Below are 19070 nucleotides of genomic sequence, written 5' to 3' on the forward strand. Positions count from 1 at the left end.
TGGATAGAGCCGACAGTTCTGGAATTCTGGCCCCTGAGGCCAGACTTAATAAGAATAACGTCTTTCTAAGTAGCATTATGAATGTGCAAGACGAGTTGTCAGTATCTGAGGCTAGTTTGAGGACGTCATTTAAGAACCATGACACTGAAGTAGGCCTTTCCGAAGGTCTAAGTCTAGCAAAAGCTTTGGGAATAGACGTAAAGTAGGATTCTGTTAAGTCTATTTGAAAACCCAACTGAAAGATTTTCTTCAAAGCTGATTTATTAGTGGTAATCGTGCTAGCTGCTAATCCTTTTTTCAAAGAGAGATCTGAAAAAGGATATGGCTAAGTGTAGTCATGGTTGTAGTGTCCGTTTCTTTCAGGAAAGATGCCAACTTTTTGACAGCAGAGTCATATTGTCTAATAGTTGATTCCCTTTTATCTGATTCTAGAAAAAGGATGTTTTGGGGATCAATATTAGCATCTTTTTTAGCCGCAAACTTCATGAAGTCCATAAAGTTAGGGTCTGGAGAATTCCTGAGGAAGCGAACACAGTCCTCATTTGTACTGGTTGCGACAGCTTGGGGTTGGGAATCCGTTGAGGTCGGAGACCCAACTCCAGAAGCAGGGGGTACCAGTTGCTCTTCGGCCAGTCCTGGAGCAATCAATGGGCTACGCGACCTTTGAAAGTCCTCAGCTTGCTCAGGACTTTCAAAAGAAGATTCACTGGAGGAAAGACATAGATCCTTTTCCAATGATTCCAATCTATTGACAAAGCATCCGTGGCATAAGCCAGAGGGTCCAGGTTGGGGGCCACATAGCAAGGGAGCTTGTGGTTCGCTTGTGAAGCGAATAGATCTACTTGGAGACCTGGCACTCTCCGGCATATCCACTGGAACAACTTGATGTCTAGAGACCATTCTGACTCCAGAGGGACTGACCGGGACAATGCGTCCGCTTGACATTCCTTTACCCCGGCCAAGTGCTCAGGTGACGATAGATGCCATTTGTGCTTGTTTGCTAGAGCGAAAATGGCTATCATGACATGATTCACGTGTTTGGATTTGGATCCTCCCCTGTTGATGCAGTGTACCACGACTGCACTGTCCAAAACTAGCCTTAGATGAGACTTCTTTTGGGGGAAGGGGAAGAGGGTTCTTCAGGGTAAGAAACACTGCCATTGCTTCCAGCACATTTATTTGGGAGCTGTTGGCTGAACTGGACCAAGTCCCCTGAACTTGTTTGAACTGTGAGTATCCTCCCCACCCGGAGAGGGAGGCGTCTGTGTGAAGCGTTAACGCCGGAGGAGGATATTGCAGGGGGAAACCGTCTTGGGGTTCAAGATTCTTCGCTTTCGTCCATGGATGGAGCTGGTTGCGAAGGATTTGTGGGATCACTGACAACTTGTCTCGAGATTTGACATTTGCTCTTGAGCGCCAAACTCGATTTATATCTTTCAGTCTTGCTCTTAAGAGGACGTCTGTCACTGAGGCAAACTGAAGGGAACCGAGGATCCTTTCCTGGTTCCTCCTTGAAGCCTGTTTGTTTTTGAGAAATTGCCTCACTGACTTGGCTATTTCTTTCCTTTTAACCACCGGAATTGACAGATTGTGGTAGGATAAATCCCATTGGATGCCTAGCCATTGAAAACGAGTCTCCGGAGAGAATCTGGATTTCGTTTTGTTTATCTGGAACCCTAGATGTTCCAGAAACTGAACTACTTTCTTTGTGGCTTTGCGGCATTCCTCGACGGTTGGTGCCCAAATCAACCAGTCGTCGAGGTACGCTACTACCATTATCCCTTGTGCTCTGAGTTGTTGGACAACTACTTCCGCTATTTTCGTGAATACCCTGGGGGCTACATTCAGACCGAAGGGCATCACTTTGAAAGAGATCGTCTGGTCTCCTAGTTTGAAACCTAGGTATGGGCGGAAGTGCCTCGCTATGGGGATATGATAGTATGCGTCTGTAAGATCGATAGAGGTGGTGACGGCCCCACGGGGAAGTAAGGTCCGCACCTGCAAGATGGTCAGCATTTTGAACTTGTCGCAACGAATGAAAGAGTTTAGCTTTGACAAGTCTAAGATTACCCTTCTTTTTAATGAGCCTTTCTTTGGCACGCTGAACAAGCGCCCTTGAAAATTTAGATGCTTGACTCTCGCCACAGCTCCTTTCTGAAGGAGCTCCTCTGCATAATCTGTCAACTCCTCTCATGGTGCTTGGAAAAATGATTTGTTTGGTGGGGGATCTTTGATCCAACTCCAACCTAATCCTTTGGACACAATGCTCTGTGCCCATTTGCTGAACCCCCACCTGTGACGGAAGAGGAACAGTCTCCCTCCTACCTGGGGAGCCTCACTGCTGCTGTGCGGGTTGACCTCCGCGTCTCCTCTGAAGTACCTCGTTGACGAAAGTTACCTCTCGCCCTGCTTCCCCCTGAAAACCTGTTAAAGGTAGGGTAAGCTTGGCTTTCATACATAGAGTTGAAAGCCGGCGAGACGGTATACGAAGTTGAGGGCTGGTTTTGAGGGGACAGCAGGAGGATTGGCTGGGACTGCTTTGAAGTCGAAGGCTGACCCAGTTGAGTAACTGGGACTGCCTGGACCAAGTGCTGCTGCTGCTGGTGTTTCTGGTACGGCTGATAGCGCTTTGTCTTCTTCAACTTCTTACCAGAAGAAGATGGATTCTCCTGTTTTCTCTTAGAAGAGATACCCCATCTAGCTCTAAGGCTTTGGTTAAGCCTTGAAGCCTCGTGGTGTACCTCATTCACAGCAGCCTCCGGGAAGAGGTCAGCACCCCACATGTTGGAAGCAAGAAGCCTATTAGGTTCGTGTCTAATAGTGGCTTCTTGCAACACGTGCTTGCGACAGTTTCTTCTGGCCGTGAAAAAGTCGAAAGTGTCTGCCTGTACCAATTGAAGCTGGGACTTTGAAAAGTGGCTCTGTGGCGTACGAGAGGGCAGCCATCTCAGTAATGATTAGGGAGTTAAGGGATCTCCCTAGCCTAGTCCGAGCATCGAACTCTGCCTGAATAAGGCTATCAGGCAGTCTAGGGAGCTTCTCACCGAACTGATCCATAGCGCAGTCCGGTTTGAGTTTTCCCACTGTGAAGGTAGCTGGCAGATTCTCCCACAGCTCGCCAAACGCAGGGAAGAGGGGAGATGTTGGTTCCGCTTCTCTTAGCTGCGGAATGGGTTCATCCTTAAGAACAGCTTGTAGAGTCGTCTCCACCATCTTCGTTGCAAAGGGGAGTGAAGCCTCCTCCTCTGTGGCAAAAATGGTGAAAGGGCTCTTGAAGGCCTGGAGTTTGGTATTTGAGCAATCCCAATCCTCCAGGCAGTGAACCCACTCCTCTGAGCATGATCCCTGCTGTATAAAACAGTCTCTCTAGAGATCTTGTCCTCTCTATTGAGTGCCGTTTGGGTCAGCCTAGCATAACCTATGAAAGGCTGAGTCAATCCGGGAGGGTAGAACTCGAAGTCCTCAATCCTTCTCGTTCCACACTCCGGAATAGAAATCATGCCATCCTTGAAGGGAGCATAGGCTGCCACCCTCCAAGGATTATTCATAGAAAAGGCCGGCAGGGATTCGTAGGGTGGTAGCTGGACAAGACCAGTACCTCCTACTGGGAAGTTAGACTGCGGAGCCTGATTCAGGCCGGCGAAGCGGTCATCGTGTTCTCTAACACGATTAGACAGGTCCTGAATCGATTGGCCGGACTGGTTGATAGTGGTAGAGAGTTGAGCAAACATTTGCTCAAATCTCGTACCTAGAGAACCGACCATCTCTCCTACCTGTTGCAACACTCCTGCCGAGAAGGTGGCGGGATCGAATGCACTAGGTGCTGCCATCCCGACAGGAGTCACCGGAGCGGATCCGGTGGTTGCCGGAGAAGGTACTGGCTCGGCCGGAGCTCGGACCTTCTCCTTAGAAGCCTTGCTTCTTGACCCTCTAGAGTGTGAAGATGCCGCTTTCGCCTTCACTGCATCGGCATAGGATGCCGAAGACTTACGTGATGAAGAAGACGACGACTTCTTGGTCGACGTCTTCTGGAGGGTCTTTTGCTCTCTGTGTCCCTTCACTTTCGGGGACACAGAAGCAGCAGGCGAAGGGAACGGGATCTCAGATCCCGTGAAGCCTTGGAAAGAAGAAGAAGAAGGAACAGGAGAAGAAGATCCAGGTGCGCCCAAAGGTAGCCCTTGGGTGCCCGAAGCACCTACCTCGACCAACAAGTCCTCTACACCTACCGCCATTGGCTCAATGTTGATGTCAAGTGTTGCGACGTCCGGCACCACTTCCTGCGTCGAGATACTCCCGAACGCTTGCTGCACCTCTCGCTGGATGGAAGCTATGAGTGGGGCTGCCGCGGCAGGGTCTACGTATCCCGTCGCCTTCCCTCCTGGGAAGATTTGGACGGCCAGCTTCTTGTCCAGCACGTATGGCTGACCCTTGGCGGCGTTCTTTCCGAAGCCGCCCACCTAAGCCTTCAGGGTTGCCAAGGCGACTTCCTTTACGGTGGCAGCCTGCAAGAGAGCGCCGTATGAAGCTTCTAATAGCGGAGTTACAGCTTAAAGTAAGATTTAAAACTAGCAAAGATAAATGATTGTAAGCATACTTGTCTAGAAACCTACTCACCCCATCCAGAAGCTGACTCACGAGATCATAGCATATAGTGCATGCTTCGTGGTGCCAGACAATTAACTCTCTGTGGGTAGTGGCACACGGGGCGTGGGTCCTGCACTCCTCGTGGCCACAGGGGTCGTGGAGGACTGCATTGCAGCCAGGTTCCTGACAGTTGGTAGCCTGTAAGTGGAGGGATACATGAGTATCGGGATTACACACTTACAGCCTAACGTGAACTCCGTTGCATGCCGGAGTATGAAAGTTAGAATAAAATAGTCCTCTACTGCAACACATGTGGTTAGAAGGGCGGTCTGGTTGGGATCTGCGGCGTACGCCGGGAACAGATAAAGAGACCAACCAGGAGTGGTGAGAAGCCCAAGTGAGGGAGAAACCACGACGGAGAACGGCGGAGGCGGATAATGAAAGATATGTATATATAAAAAGGGGGCATGCATACTTAGCATAGAGTAAGACATGCCTTCCTTCCGACTACTAGAGGAGTGCTCGGGTAAGAAAGCAAGCTCTCCGGTAGCAGAAAGAAGGTATAGCAGGCAAGCTTTGAGACCACTAGTAGATCCCTACCCCGTCGGCTGGCGGAGCCAGTGATACCGGATAACCGAAGGGGCCCCTGGCTAATAAGCAGAGGCTCCGTCCGTTATGGTAAAAAGAATAATAGGGGGGAGGGAGGCGAACGAGAACACTGGAGTTGGTCGCGGCGAGCGGGAGGGGAGGGGTGGCCAACCCCAACACCCCCGACACATCGGACACACCGGTACCCGCGACTATGAGTGGTCACCCAAGCACCCAGCTGGCTTGGACCTCCTCGGGCCCCTACAGAGAGAGAGGGAAGTAGGCTAAATGGTTGTCATGACAACCGAGGAGGGTCCAGCCAGACCCCTCCCTACCATGTGGAAGGGAGGGAAGGGAGAGGGTAAGGCGCCCATGGGCGCACGTGATCGAGGGTGGAGCAGCGTGCGGTAGCAACACAACCACTAGGCAGAGACCACGTGAACCCAACCGTACCAACGCATGGTACTGGGCGCCTAAAGCTAGCCTAGCATGAAAATAACACTGTATAAAATAACACTACATAAATAATAAGTAAATACATCGTAAAAGAATAGAAGGAACACACGAGTAAGAGAGAAAGAAGCCCAGGAGAAGGCGAACTGATCCGAAGACCAGACGACCACTCAGAGCCAGCTGTAGCCGATGAAGAGCAAAAGCTGGGATGCTGGACTGGGGAAAACAGTATAGCCCTAAATACCAAAACCAAGATAATAACGGGTAAAAGGTATGGGCTGTGGATCCTAAATTCTAAAATACGATGTAATATATAAGATGAACGCAATAAGAGCCCATGAAGGATAAGACGTCCCAGTATAGGAGACCGGGAAATCTTAAATACGAGGAGGCACGTGGCCGCCACGAGTCAACCGGAAGACCGTATATGACCTAAAAAACGGAAAATATTGGTCCCTGGAAGACAAAAATACAAAATTTTAACCTTTCGGGCACTTAACTTAGCCGTGGCGATAGCAGCGCGTTCCATCTTGGATAAAAACCTCAAAATTAGCGAACACAACACGAGAAAGAAAAAACACAGGTGTTGTAGCTGAGCTAATGACAAAGGATGGCCACTAGAGGCGCTGCGCTCCGCTTGGTGTCGGTAGTAGTAGTAGTAGCGGGCGTATCTCCCTTTAGGATCGGCTCTCTCAGGTGGGATTTTGAGGTGGAATGTCTAAATGGCAAATGGTTCGTGGTAGTGATCTCACTCGCCCCTGTTACCATACCGACACTTCTTTTATAGAGTGAGCAAGTCAGTTTTACTGACATTTTCTTGATTTTATTTTTTCTCTGGTAATTATTAGGTTATTTACCTAGAAATAATGAACTTAAGGATTATTTCACAGGCCGACACGAGCTGAGCCCAGAAATTAATATTTATTTCTGGGCTCAGCTCGTGTCGGCCTATGAAAGGATCCTTAATATCATTCTTTCTAGGTAAAATTAATCTAAAATTACCAGAGAAAAACAAAATTAAGAAAATGTCAGTAAAACTGACTCGCTCACTCTTAAAAAGAAGTGTCGGTATGGTAATAGGGGCGAGTGGGAACACTACCACGAGACATTCACCAATTAGACCTTCCAATCAGAATCCCCACAAGAGAGAGCTGATACCAACGGGCGATGCAGCCTCTACTACTACTACTAGAGGACGCCACGGACAGCAGCGCCCCTAGCGGTCATCCTTAATATTTAGCGCTAGCGTCCAGACGCATTTTTCTCTGTGCTGTGCATTTTACGAGGATTTATTATCTTCTTCAAGATGGAACGTTCTGCAATCGCAACGGCTAAGTTAAGTGCCTCATAAGTAATGTTTTACTATATTTTTGTCTTCCGGGAACCAGTATTTTCCTTCTAATAGGTCATATACGGTTTCCCGGTTGTCTCGTGGCGGCGCCATGCTGCCTCGTTAAGAATTCCCGGTCCTCCATACTGGGACTTCTTATACTTATGGGCTTACCTTTTACGTTCATCGTTTTTACATCGAGTTTTTTAAGCTAGTTTAGCCCCCTTACATTTCTCTTAGTTTGGTATTTAGGGCTATTATTATTGTTCCAGCCCAGCATCCCGGCTCTTGCTCTTCATCGGCTTTCGCTGGCTCCGAGTAGGCTTCTGTTCCTCGGAACAGTTTGCCTCCTCCTGGGCTTCTTTTTCTTCTACTAAAAGTGTCTTTTCCATCTTTACGATGTAATTTTATTCTATTTAGGGTGTTAGGCTAGCCTAGGTGCATGTTCCATGATTTGGTACAGCCTGGTTCACGTGGCCCTCCCACGGTTGTGTTGCTCGCGGCTTAGGCCACTTGCGGTCACGTGTTCCATCGCACCTTACCCTTCCCCTTCCCTCCCTACCAGGTATAGGGAGGTGCTGGGGGACCCCTTGGTTGTCATGACAACCTCAGTTGCCCTCCTCCCTCCCTCTCTGAGGTGGCCAGGGTTCCTCCCCAGCGGGGGGTATAGGGCGACCACTCATAGGGTACCGTGTCTCCGAGCGGATAGTTGTTGAGACGGGGAGGGGTAGGCCACCCCCCCCTCTCTCTCTCCCGCCGTGTTACGCCGAGACCCTCCCCCCCCTTCCCCAGTTGCTCAGCCACCTTCCCTTTCTATAACGAACGGAGCCTTCCGTCGCAGCCGGGGCACCTTTGGTTATAGATTACTGGCTCCGCCAGCGGGCGGGGTGGTCACTACTAGTGGTCGGTTGCTTGCCTACTATATCCTTATATCTCTCCCCGCTACCGGAAGGGAGCTTGCTTCTTACCCGGGCACTCTTCTAGTAGACGGGTGGAGGAAGGTTTGATATTATTGTATTTTAAGATATACCCTAATTTTACGATGATTTGTTTAATTTTATTATTCATATGCTTACCATCCCCGCCATTTTTCGTTGTGGTTTCCTTTTACCACCACTCCTGGTTGGATTCTATCTTTTGTCCCCGCCGGCCAGCGGAGCATAGCCGAGGACAAACCAACCAACCAACCTTGTTACCACACGTATTATGGCGGGGCTCTGGTTTAATCTAACTTTCTCGCTCCGGCACCAGCGGAGCAACTGTTAGACTGTAAGTGTTCTCCTGATACTCATGTATTTTTCCACTTACAGGCTACCAACTGTCAGGTCCCGGCGTGCAACGCGACGTTGTACGACCCCTGCGGCCATGATGAGTGCAGGTCTCACGCTCCTTGTGCCACGTCATTCAACGATATGATCGTCTGGCACCCGGAAGCCTGCGCCATCTGCTACGACCTAGTCGGTCAGCTGGTGGAGGGGGTAAGTCGATTATAGGCTTCTTTATCACTTACTAACAAACTCTTAGACATAAGTTTGTTAACCCCGTTCCGCCATTAGAAGCTCATCTCGCCCTTTCTTCCAGGCTACCAGTGTGAGGGAGGTCGCCCTTGCTACCCTGAAAGCGTGGGTGGGCGGCTTCGGGAAGAACGCCGCCAAAGGCCAGCCGTACATCCTTGATAAGAAGCTGGCCGTCCAGATCTTCCCGGCGGGCAAGTCAACAGGGTATGTTGACCCCTTGTCCGCAGCCCCTCTCATAGCCTCCATCCAGCAAGATCTCCAGCAATCTTTCGGGGTCGTAGCCTCTCAGGAGTCGGTCCCGGACGTCGCTGCCCTGGACCTAAACATCGAGCCGATGGCGGTTGGAGTAGAGGATTTGTTGGTTGAGGTAGGTGTGTCGGGTGCCCAAGGTCTTTCCTTGGGTGTTCCCGGATCTTCTCCTGTCCCTTCTTCGAGCGCCTCTTTCCAAGGCTTTGTGGGATCTGAGATCCCTACCCGCCCTCCCGCTCTCTCTGTACCTCCTAAGGTGAAGGGACAGAGAGAACCGAAGACTCTATCTAAGACGACTTCTAAGAAGTCATCTTCGTCTTCTTCGGCTAGGAAGTCTTCGACTTCTTACGCTGACGCGGTGAAGGCCAAGCCGAGCTCTTCTTACTCGAAGAGCTCTAGAAGCAAGGCTTCTAAGGAGAAGGCTCGCGCTCCCGCCGAGCCAGTGCCTTCTCCTGCCTCCACCGCATTACCAACATCCGGCAACGCCGGTGGGGGGAGCGGGACCCAGCACCTTTGATCCCACTACTTTCTCAGCAGTGGTGATGCAACAGGTGGGTGAGTTGGTTGGTTCGCAAGTCTCCGCCCTGGGGACGAAATTTGAGCAGATGTTTGCACAACTGTCAAGCACCCTGTCTCAATCAGGCCAATCCATCCAGGATCTCTCTAACAGGGTTAGAGAGAATGAGGACCGAGTGGCTGGGCTCTCTCAGGTCCCTCTTCCAGTCTCCCCAGGGCCAAGCGCTGGTATTTTCCAGCTCCCGCCATACGACTCTCTGCCAGCTTTCTCTATGGAGAACCCTTGGAGAGTAGCCGCCTACGCTCCATTTAAGGATGGGATGATCTCTATCCCGGAGTGTGGAACTCGAAGGATTGAGGACTTCGAGTTTTATCCTCCGGGTCTGGCGCAGCCTTTCATTGGTTATGCTAGGCTGACTGTAGCGGCTCTTACTAGGGAAGACAAGATCTCTAGGGAAGATGTTCTCTACAGTAGGGATCATGCCCAACGGGAATGGGTTCACTGCCTTGATGAGGATGGGAGTGCACAAACACTAAGCTACAGGCCTATAAGAGTCCTTTCACTATTTTTGCGACGGAAGAAGAGGCTTCTCTTCCGTTCGCCACGAAAATAGTTGAGAGGACTCTTCAGGCAGTCCTCAAGGATGAGCCCATGCCACAGCTAAGGGAGGCGGAGTCTACTTCTCCGCTCTTCCCAGCTTTTGGAGAATTGTGGGAGAACTTGCCAGCCACTTTCACGCTTGGCAAGCTCAAAACCGACTGCGACCATGGACCAGTTCGGAGAGAAGCTTCCAAGACTCTGCCTGATTCCTTGATTCAGGCGGAGTTTGACGCGCGAAATAGGTTTGGCAGGTCCCTCAATTCTCTAATAATAACGGAAATGGCTGCTCTTTCATATGCTACAGAACCGCTGTTTAAGATCTTGGCCAAATCCCAGCTTCAGACAGACGGTCAGACAGATGCTTTTCGACTTCTTTCAAGCTATGGAGGTAATTGCCGAAAGCACGTTCTGCAGGAGTGCACTATTAGGCACGAGCCTAATAGACTCCTGGCTTCTAGCATGTGGGTGGGGAGCGGATCTCTTCCCAGAATCCGCTGTAAATGAAGTGCACCACGAGGCTGCTAGGCTCAACCAGAGCCTTAGAGCTAGGTGGGGAATTTCATCTAAGAGGAAGCAAGAATCCGCCCCCACTGCTGGTAAGAAACCAAAGAAGTCTGGTAAAAGGTTCCAGCCTTACCAGAAACACCAGCAACAGCAGCAATTTGTCCAGGCCGTCCCGGTTACCCAACAGGGACAACCTGGTAGTTCGAAACAGAACCAGCCCATCCTCCTGCTGTCTCCTCAATCACAACCGTCGACCTCCTACGCACTCTCGCCGGCCTTCAACCCTTCGTATGAAGGTCAGGGCTACGCTCCCTTTAACAAGCAGCCGAGAGGTAGGGCGAGAGGCTACTTTCGCCAGCGTGGCGCAGGACGGGCGACAAGGAGCAGGCAGTTCAGAGGAGGGCGTGGTGGTCAACCCGCCCATCAACAATGAGGCTCCCAGGGTAGGAGGAGGCTGTCCTCTTCCGTCACAGGTGGGGGTTCAGCAATTGGGCACAGAGCATAGTGTCCAAAGGATTGGGTTGGAGTTGGATCAAAGACCCTCCTCCAATTAAATCATTCCATCAAATACCATCAGAGGAATTGACAGATTACGCGGAGGAACTCCTTCAGAAAGGAGCTATTGCGAGAGTCAAGCATCTAAAATTTCAAGGTCGCTTATTCAGCGTGCCAAAGAAAGGCTCAACAAAAAAGAAGGGTAATCTAGACTTGTCAAAGCTAAACTCTTTCATTCGTTGCGACAAGTTCAAGATGCTTACCCTCTCGCAAGTAAGGACCTTACTTCCGCGTGGAGCCGTCACATGCTCCATCGATCTTACAGACGCATACTATCATATCCCTATAGCCAGACACTTCCGCCCATTCCTAGGGTTCAGGCTAGGAAATCAGACATTCTCATTCAAAGTGATGCCCTTCGGTCTGAATGTAGCCCCCAGGGTATTCATGAAAATAGCAGAAGTGGTTGTATAACAATTGAGAACTCAGGGAATCATGGTAGCAGCTTACCTCGACGATTGGTTGATCTGGGCACCAACCGTCGAGGAATGTCTCAATGCCACCAAAAAGGTAGTTCACTTTCTGGAACATCTGGGGTTCCAGATAAACAAAACGAAATCCAGACTTACCCCGGAGTCTCGTTTTCAGTGGCTGGGAATCCAATGGGATTTGTCTTCCCACAATCTGTCAATTCCAGTGGCCAAACGGAAGGAAATAGCAAAATCGGTCAGGCAATTTCTCAAATGCAAGCAAACATCAAGGAGAAACCAGGAAAGAATCCTAGGGTCCCTTCAGTTTGCTTCGGTAACAGATATCCTCCTGAAAGCAAGGCTAAAAGATATAAATCGAGTTTGGCGATCGAGAGCAAACACCAAATCTCGAGACAAGTTGTCAGTAATTCCACAGATCCTTCGCAATCAACTCCGTCCATGGTGCAAAGTAAAGAACTTAACCAAGCAGGTACCCTTCAATATCCCCTTCCAGTGTTAACCATTCACACGGATGCCTCCCTGTCCGGGTGGGGGGGATATTCTCAGTTCAAACAGGTTCAGGGGACTTGGTCAGTTCAATTTCGCCAGCTTCACATATACGTTCTAGAAGCAATGACAGTATTTCTTACCTTGAAGAGACTGCTTCCCCCGAAAAAGTCTCATCTAAGGCTAGTTTTGGACAGTGCAGTGGTAGTTCATTGCATCAACAGGGGAGGGTCCAAATCCAAGCATGTGAACCATGTCATGATAGCCATTTTTGCCCTAGCAAACAAACACAAATGGCATCTGTCCGCCACTCACCTGGCGGGGGTAAGAAATGGAAGCAGACGATTTGTCCCGGTCAGTGCATCTGAATCAGAATGGTCCCTAGACGACGGGTCATTCAGTGGATAAGCCGGAGAGTCCAGGTCTCCCAAGTAGATCTCTTCGCCTCACAAGCGAACCACAAGCTCCCGTGCTATGTGGCCCCCAACCTGGACCCTCTGGCTTATGCCACGGACGCCTTGTCGTTAGATTGGGATCAGTGGAGGAAAATTTATGTTTTTCCTCCAGTGAATCTTCTCTTGAAAGTCTTAAGCAAGCTGAGGGCTTTCAAAGGAATAGTAGCTCTGATTGCACCGGACTGGCCCAAGAGCAACTGGTATCCTCTTCTTCTGGAATTGGGTCTCCGACCTCAACGGATTCCCAATCCCAAACTGTCACAATCAGTACAAATGAGGACTGTGTTCGCTTCCTCAGGAATTCTTCAGACCCTAACTTTATGGACTTCATGAAGTTTGCGGCTAATAAAGATGCTAATATTGATCCACAAAATATTCTCTTCCTACCTGAATCAGATAAGAGAGAGTCAACTATTAGGACAATATGACTCAGCTGTTAAAAAATTAGCATCTTTCCTGAAAGAATCAAACACTACAACCATGACAGTTAATCTAGCTATATCCTTTTTCAGGTCCTTATTTGAAAAAAGGTTTAGCAGCTAGCACTATTACTACTCATAAATCGGCTTTGAAGAAGATCTTTCAGTTAGGTTTTCAGATAGATCTGACTGAATCTTATTTCACGTCTATTCCTAAAGCCTGTGCTAGACTTAGACCTTTTCAAAGGCCTACTGCAGTTTCATGGTTCTTAAATGATGTCCTCAAACTAGCTTCAGATACTGACAACTCGTCTTGTACATTCATAATGCTTCTTAGGAAGACATTATTCTTATTAAGCCTAGCTTCAGGAGCTAGAATTTCAGAACTGTCGGCTCTATCCAGAGATGCGGGTCAGTGGAATTCCTCCCCTCAGGAGAAGTTCTGCTTGCTCCGGATCGTAGCTTTTTAGCTAAAAATGAGGATCCTCTGGCAAGGTGGCTCCTTGGAAAGTCATCCCACTTCCCCAAGATCCTTCTCTCTGCCCAGTATCAACTTTAAGAGCCTTTCTATCTCGTACATCCTCAAGATCCTCAGGTCCTCTCTTCATGAGAGAAAAAAGGTGGTACTTTGTCAGTAAAAGGTATTAGACAACAAATCCTTTACTTTATTAAACAAGCCAATCCTGATTCATTCCCAAAAGCACATGACATCAGGGGAGTAGCCACCTCAATTAATTACTTTCAACATATGAACTTTGAGGATCTTAAAAAGTATACTGGATGGAAATCCCCGACAGTCTTTAAACGTCATTACCTAAAGGTCCTTGGAATCTTTAAATTTTTCAGCAGTAGCAGCGGGAAACATTGTTTCTCCTGATACTGCATAGTAGTCGTAGTATAGATCCAGGTCTCCTTTCTACCTACCTCAGCCAACATGCCTCACCCTATCGCCATGCTACTCGGATATCCTAGCCTTAGCCGCTGAATCATACCAGTGGATTGTCCCTTATTTTTTTTGCTAGGGACATCCACACTTCTGCTGTTATTGTACTTCAGTGTACCTACCCTTATTTTTATGCTAGGGTAGGACATATGTTTGTAATTTTTGTATTATGTAAATAATTTTCTAAGTAAATCTAATTTGTACAAATTACACTGCATTGTTATATTTACTGTATTTCTGTAATTTTAAGTACTTTACATTACTAACTTTCTTTTATGTTACTGTTTAAAATAAGTTAGACTTAAGTACTTAGTTTATATGCTGTAATTGATTTACTTATATTATATTCCTCATTTTACAACTGCTTTTCATTTGTCCCTTTTTTTTTTTTTTTTTTCCCATCTTGTCTGTTTCTCTGGTACTCTTTCATAGGCCGACACGAGCTGAGCCCAGAAAAGGGATTTTGACGAAAGGAAAAATCTATTTCTGGGTGATTGGCGCTCGTGTCGCCCTATGAAACCCACCCTGTATTGTTTGCCCCCCCCTGCAGGACAAGATGTTTTTAGATTAAGGATGACCGCTAGGGGCGCTGCTGTCCGTGGCGTCCTCTAGTAGTAGTAGTTCGGCTGCATCGCCCGTTGGTATCAGCTCTCTCTTGTGGGGATTCTGATTGGAAGGTCTAATTGGTGAATGTCTCGTGGTAGTGTTCCCACTCGCCCCTATTACCATACCGACACTTCTTTTTAAGAGTGAGCGAGTCAGTTTTACTGACATTTTCTTAATTTTGTTTTTCTCTGGTAATTTTAGATTAATTTTACCTAGAAAGAATGATATTAAGGATCCTTTCATAGGGCGACACGAGCCAATCACCCAGAAATAGATTTTTCCTTCGTCAAAATCCCTTTTATACAGCAATAATATCAATTCATTAAAGAAAATACCATAGTGAATTAGTAAGATTTTAGTTTATAAATTTAAAAAATTATGGAAGAATGAAGGAAATCCCAGTCTATTCTTTCAAAGTCTTAAACTCGCCAGGTACTAAAAAACTGTCCAGATATACGTATCAAGTTAAGTGACCGGGGGGGGGGGGGGGGGGGGGGGGGGGGGGGGCGGGGGGGGGGGGGGGGGGGGGGGGGGAAGGTAGATGCACGTGTTTATTTTATTTTCAAATAATAATAATAATAATAGAAGTAGTAATAATACGATAACTAATTTCAAATGAAAATTCTTCCCTTCGTCTTTTCCTGTATCAATTTCCCTACCTCAACTCCAGTGATGCTCGGAGCTGGGAAAGTAACAATGCCATACAATGGTCAACGAATTTAATGGTGTTATGTAATCTCTCTCTCTCTCTCTCTCTCTCTCTCTCTCTCTCTCTCTCTCTCTCTCTCTCTCTCTCTCTCTCTTCACAAGATACTTGTCATAGTGGTAACTCTGTCTCTCTTGGCTGCAAGTGTTATAAGTACATATCCTTTAAGGCTACTAATGTTTAGGATTACTTTGAAATTATATTAATACAATCTCTAAGATTAATACAGTAATATGATAATAATTTAAGGTCAATTTGATGCAGGATGTTACATAAGGTATACATTTGGTGTTTCTATTTCTTCCTTCTTTTATCTCTCTCGCTCTCAGCAAAAGAATTGATAGACAGACAAACATAATTGCACAGTCCTCTCTTTCTCTCTTCTCTGGAGAAATATATGTATTTATGGGAGGGGAAAAAATTTGCCTACAGACGTTCATTTCAATCTATTGAAATCATAAGGAGTTTATTCTCTCTCTCTCTCTCTCTCTCTCTCTCTCTCTCTCTCGCTACTCTCTCTCTCTCTCTCTGCTATTAGCTGTTTATATATTTCTAATGGTAAAATGTTTAAGATGACTTTAAAATGATATTAATAATACCAATTCAATGGTATAGTATTTGATGTAGGATAATACTTTAAGTAGACATTTGGTATTTGTGATTCCACATACAATTGTTTCCATTGTAAAAAGAAAATGGATGTCTCAAATAGTAACAGTATGAAAGAAAACGTGCATACTGAATACTTATGGGGGTACTGAATTATTTTCATATACGTAACTAAATCATGCAGTACGTACATAGTATGTATTTATGTATAACCATAAAATGTAAGATTTACTTTAAAACAGTATTAATAATATTTCAAAGATTAATATGAACCATAATAGGATATTTTATGTATATTTGATGAAGGATGGTCTTTTTAGGGATACTTTGGTGTTTGCATGTTCAGGATAGGAGTTTATGAGCATTTTTAGAGGGGGGTTCCAAACATTCGCGGATTCTAACTATTTGTGGGGGGGTCTGGTACGCATCCCCCGCGAATACGGGGGGACCACTGTAATTAATAAAATGAGGTAAAACAATCATAGCATACCTACCAACCCATAGTTAGGCAACGTAGCCTAGTGTAATGTAGCTTAACATTCGTGAACCATAAGGGGGTGGCAGAATGGCGCTTCACACCTTATCCGCACTTTTAAAGATTTTTAGCAAGCTTGTATATACAGGCAGTCCCCGGGTTACGACGGTGTCAGCTTACGACGTTCCGAGGTTACGACGCTTGTCAGTAGACATTATTTCCAGGGTTACGACACATGTTCCTGGGTTACGACGCCTACAACGCTCATCTGGGAGATGAAATATGACACAAAAATGCAAAATAATCGATATTTGAAGGGTTTTTTTTATGAAAAATGCCATAAGAATGCAGTTTACATAGTTTTCAATGCACCCAAAGCATTAAAAGTAAGGTTTTCTTAGGATTTTTTACGATGTTCCGGCTTACGACGCGTCTCAAGAACGGAACCCTGTCGTAACCCAGGGACCGCCTGTACTAGCAAGTGGTAATGTTGCGCTTTGTGCACTGGCCACAGGGGTTACAGGAGGTTAACAATTAGGCCAATGCAGAGCTACTGTAAAAATTACCAGTTTATCTACTTCCATAAGCATAAATTTTAAAAAAAGCAAAGGAAATAAAGCTCTGCACCTCATACAAATACTTTAATGTGCCTGCAGTAGTAGTAGTAGTTGTAAGAGGTGGCCATGGGATTCACCTTTGAAATGCTAGTTTTTATTCCTCCCTTGTGTCTTTTTATTCAAGTGTTTTGTCCCTGCAATACTATAACTCAAATAAATGATTATGATATATACTCATATCATAATCATTCAAAACACATTAAAACACATAATTACATACATTAGAACAATGGAGATGGAACTGTTGTAAAAATTTACCAGATCTATTCAAATGAAGACTACAAAGGATAACCTCAATAAATCATAAAACTTAAACCTGTGTTAAATTCAGTAAATATTTTTATCCAAACAGGTTAATTATTTCATGAGGAAAATTTTCATAAAAGAAGAAAACTTATGTTATTAGCAGTTAATATACGATAATTGTCTACAAACTATATACTCCAATATGCATTAACATCACTTCTTTCAGTCTTTCATGAGTCAATATGTAAGAATTTAACTGAAATAGATAAAATTTCTAACTATCTCTTTTAATTCTTCTTTATTCTAAATAACAACAAATACAGCTTTAAACATAGTATTGCAGTTTAAAGATATGGCTGACTGCTATTTATTAAAATTTATCAAGAATATTTAGTGCATCTGGATATTTGCAAACAAAAGTCAAAAGCATTTCAGCCCCCTTTAGCTTTCACCTTTTTGCGCTGAACTCTTCTTCTGTACTGATCCACTTTCTGTAACTGATCAGGTCGTTGGAGCATATTTGCAACCAGCAGTGTTGCACGGGCAACTGCCTCCGATTCTGCTTCTCCCACATCCATCTTTTCTGGAGGATAGGAAATTAAGTACAGTACAGTATTCATAATCAAAAACTGTATGTATATGATATATCAACTGCCACCAATTTATATAGTATATATGTACAGTATATATATATATAGGTGTTATATATCATATATATATATATATATATATATATATATAGATAGGGATATCATATATATATATATATAGATATATTATATATATATATATATATAGTATATATATATATATATTGTATATATATATAATTTTTTTATTAAATTATTAAATAACATAAAATGTACACTATTAATAAAAAAAACAATTATACAAATTTACAAAATATACCTTATCATCTACAAACATAATTACCCACCAACAATAAGGAGAGTAATAATATCTGTAAACCAAAATTCCACACAATCTCTGCAATAAATACAGATATTATACTAATGTAGACAGGTTATGCTTTCCTGGCAAATTCTTTCCTATACTTTTTCCATACATTTATCTTTCTGAACTATGACATTTGAGTTAAATTTTCATCTCTGATTTTTGCTTTTCAACCACTTTTTAGCTCTATCAGTCTCCTTGAAAATATCTTAATCAAAGAACCTGTAAGATATCAGGAGCATAGCCTTCTCAGAGGAAGGCGAGTCCATCAAAGAATAAGTTGTACCTATCCTTCTTGAATCAAGTCTGTATCACAAATTCATCCAACAAAGAGCCAACAATGATCAGCCTCCAACCCCTCAAATTGACTTCTCCCTGTAAATGACCAGGGATCAGTCAACTAAGACATTTAACAGACTCCTCTCAAGTATCTCCCTAACCTCTGCCAACAGGGTAACCCTCTCTTATTATCCTTGCTTATTCAATTCGGAAGGGGGTAGGGCAGGGGCTTGAAAGGGCTGAGAGGACTTCTGGTCCATTCACAAGAAAGAAGACACCTGGGCTCACAGCCACAGTTTCAAGGTATCAACCTTCACAATGCCCAACAAAGAAGGCATGAATACCCTAAAGGGCTCAGCTGCAATACCCTTTGATGCCCCACAGGGCTTGAAGTAAACAGTACAATTGATCAAGGAGTCCAGGATGTAAAAAATCCTCCTCTCCATGGCTGCATAAACTTGAATTTTTTAAAGATTTAAGGAGACTCAAAGACCAATCCATTCTACTGGGTTCGACAGGCAAAACCTGTCTAGAAAAGGGCACAGACTCACAAATAATTCTCACGAAAAAGTTTGCCAAAATGACAAATTTTCTAAGACAATTTGTATTTTTCATAGCTACAAACCTGAGGTTTTAACAATAGGATAATTTTCTAGCGCCTAGCTGGATGTGTGATGAAACTCAATATCTGCCCCTCCAAATACCATGAAAATATAACAATTTGTCGAAAATTGTATTTTTCACTCAAAATCTGCCCCTCCAAATACCATGAAAATATAACAATTTGTCAAAAATTGTATTTTTCCTAACTATACAAACCTGAGGTCCTTTAACAATAGGAATTAACTTGCGGCGTAGCTGGAATTACGGCTGTTGAATCTTGAACAAGGTGGTTAGGCAGTAACTACCGTGGGGCAGGCTGGCCTGCCCGGATGTAAACACTCCAC

The 19070-nt window shown here is 45.4% G+C and overlaps 1 protein-coding gene across 6 annotated transcripts in view; it reads right to left on the minus strand.

Annotated features, from left to right (window-relative positions):
* Window positions 1-19070, minus strand: part of LOC135198406 (exocyst complex component 3-like) — a 322829-nt gene that overhangs the window by 233381 nt on the left and 70378 nt on the right. For all 6 annotated transcript variants that reach the window (XM_064225949.1, XM_064225970.1, XM_064225981.1 and 3 more), the window contains exon 2: window positions 17343-17473. In XM_064225949.1, the coding sequence (XP_064082019.1) occupies window positions 17343-17473 (131 nt within the window). The remainder of the gene's footprint in view (window positions 1-17342; window positions 17474-19070) is intronic.

This window comes from Macrobrachium nipponense, chromosome 23 (assembly GCF_015104395.2).
Source record: "Macrobrachium nipponense isolate FS-2020 chromosome 23, ASM1510439v2, whole genome shotgun sequence".
In the NCBI taxonomy this organism is placed as follows: domain Eukaryota; kingdom Metazoa; phylum Arthropoda; class Malacostraca; order Decapoda; family Palaemonidae; genus Macrobrachium; species Macrobrachium nipponense.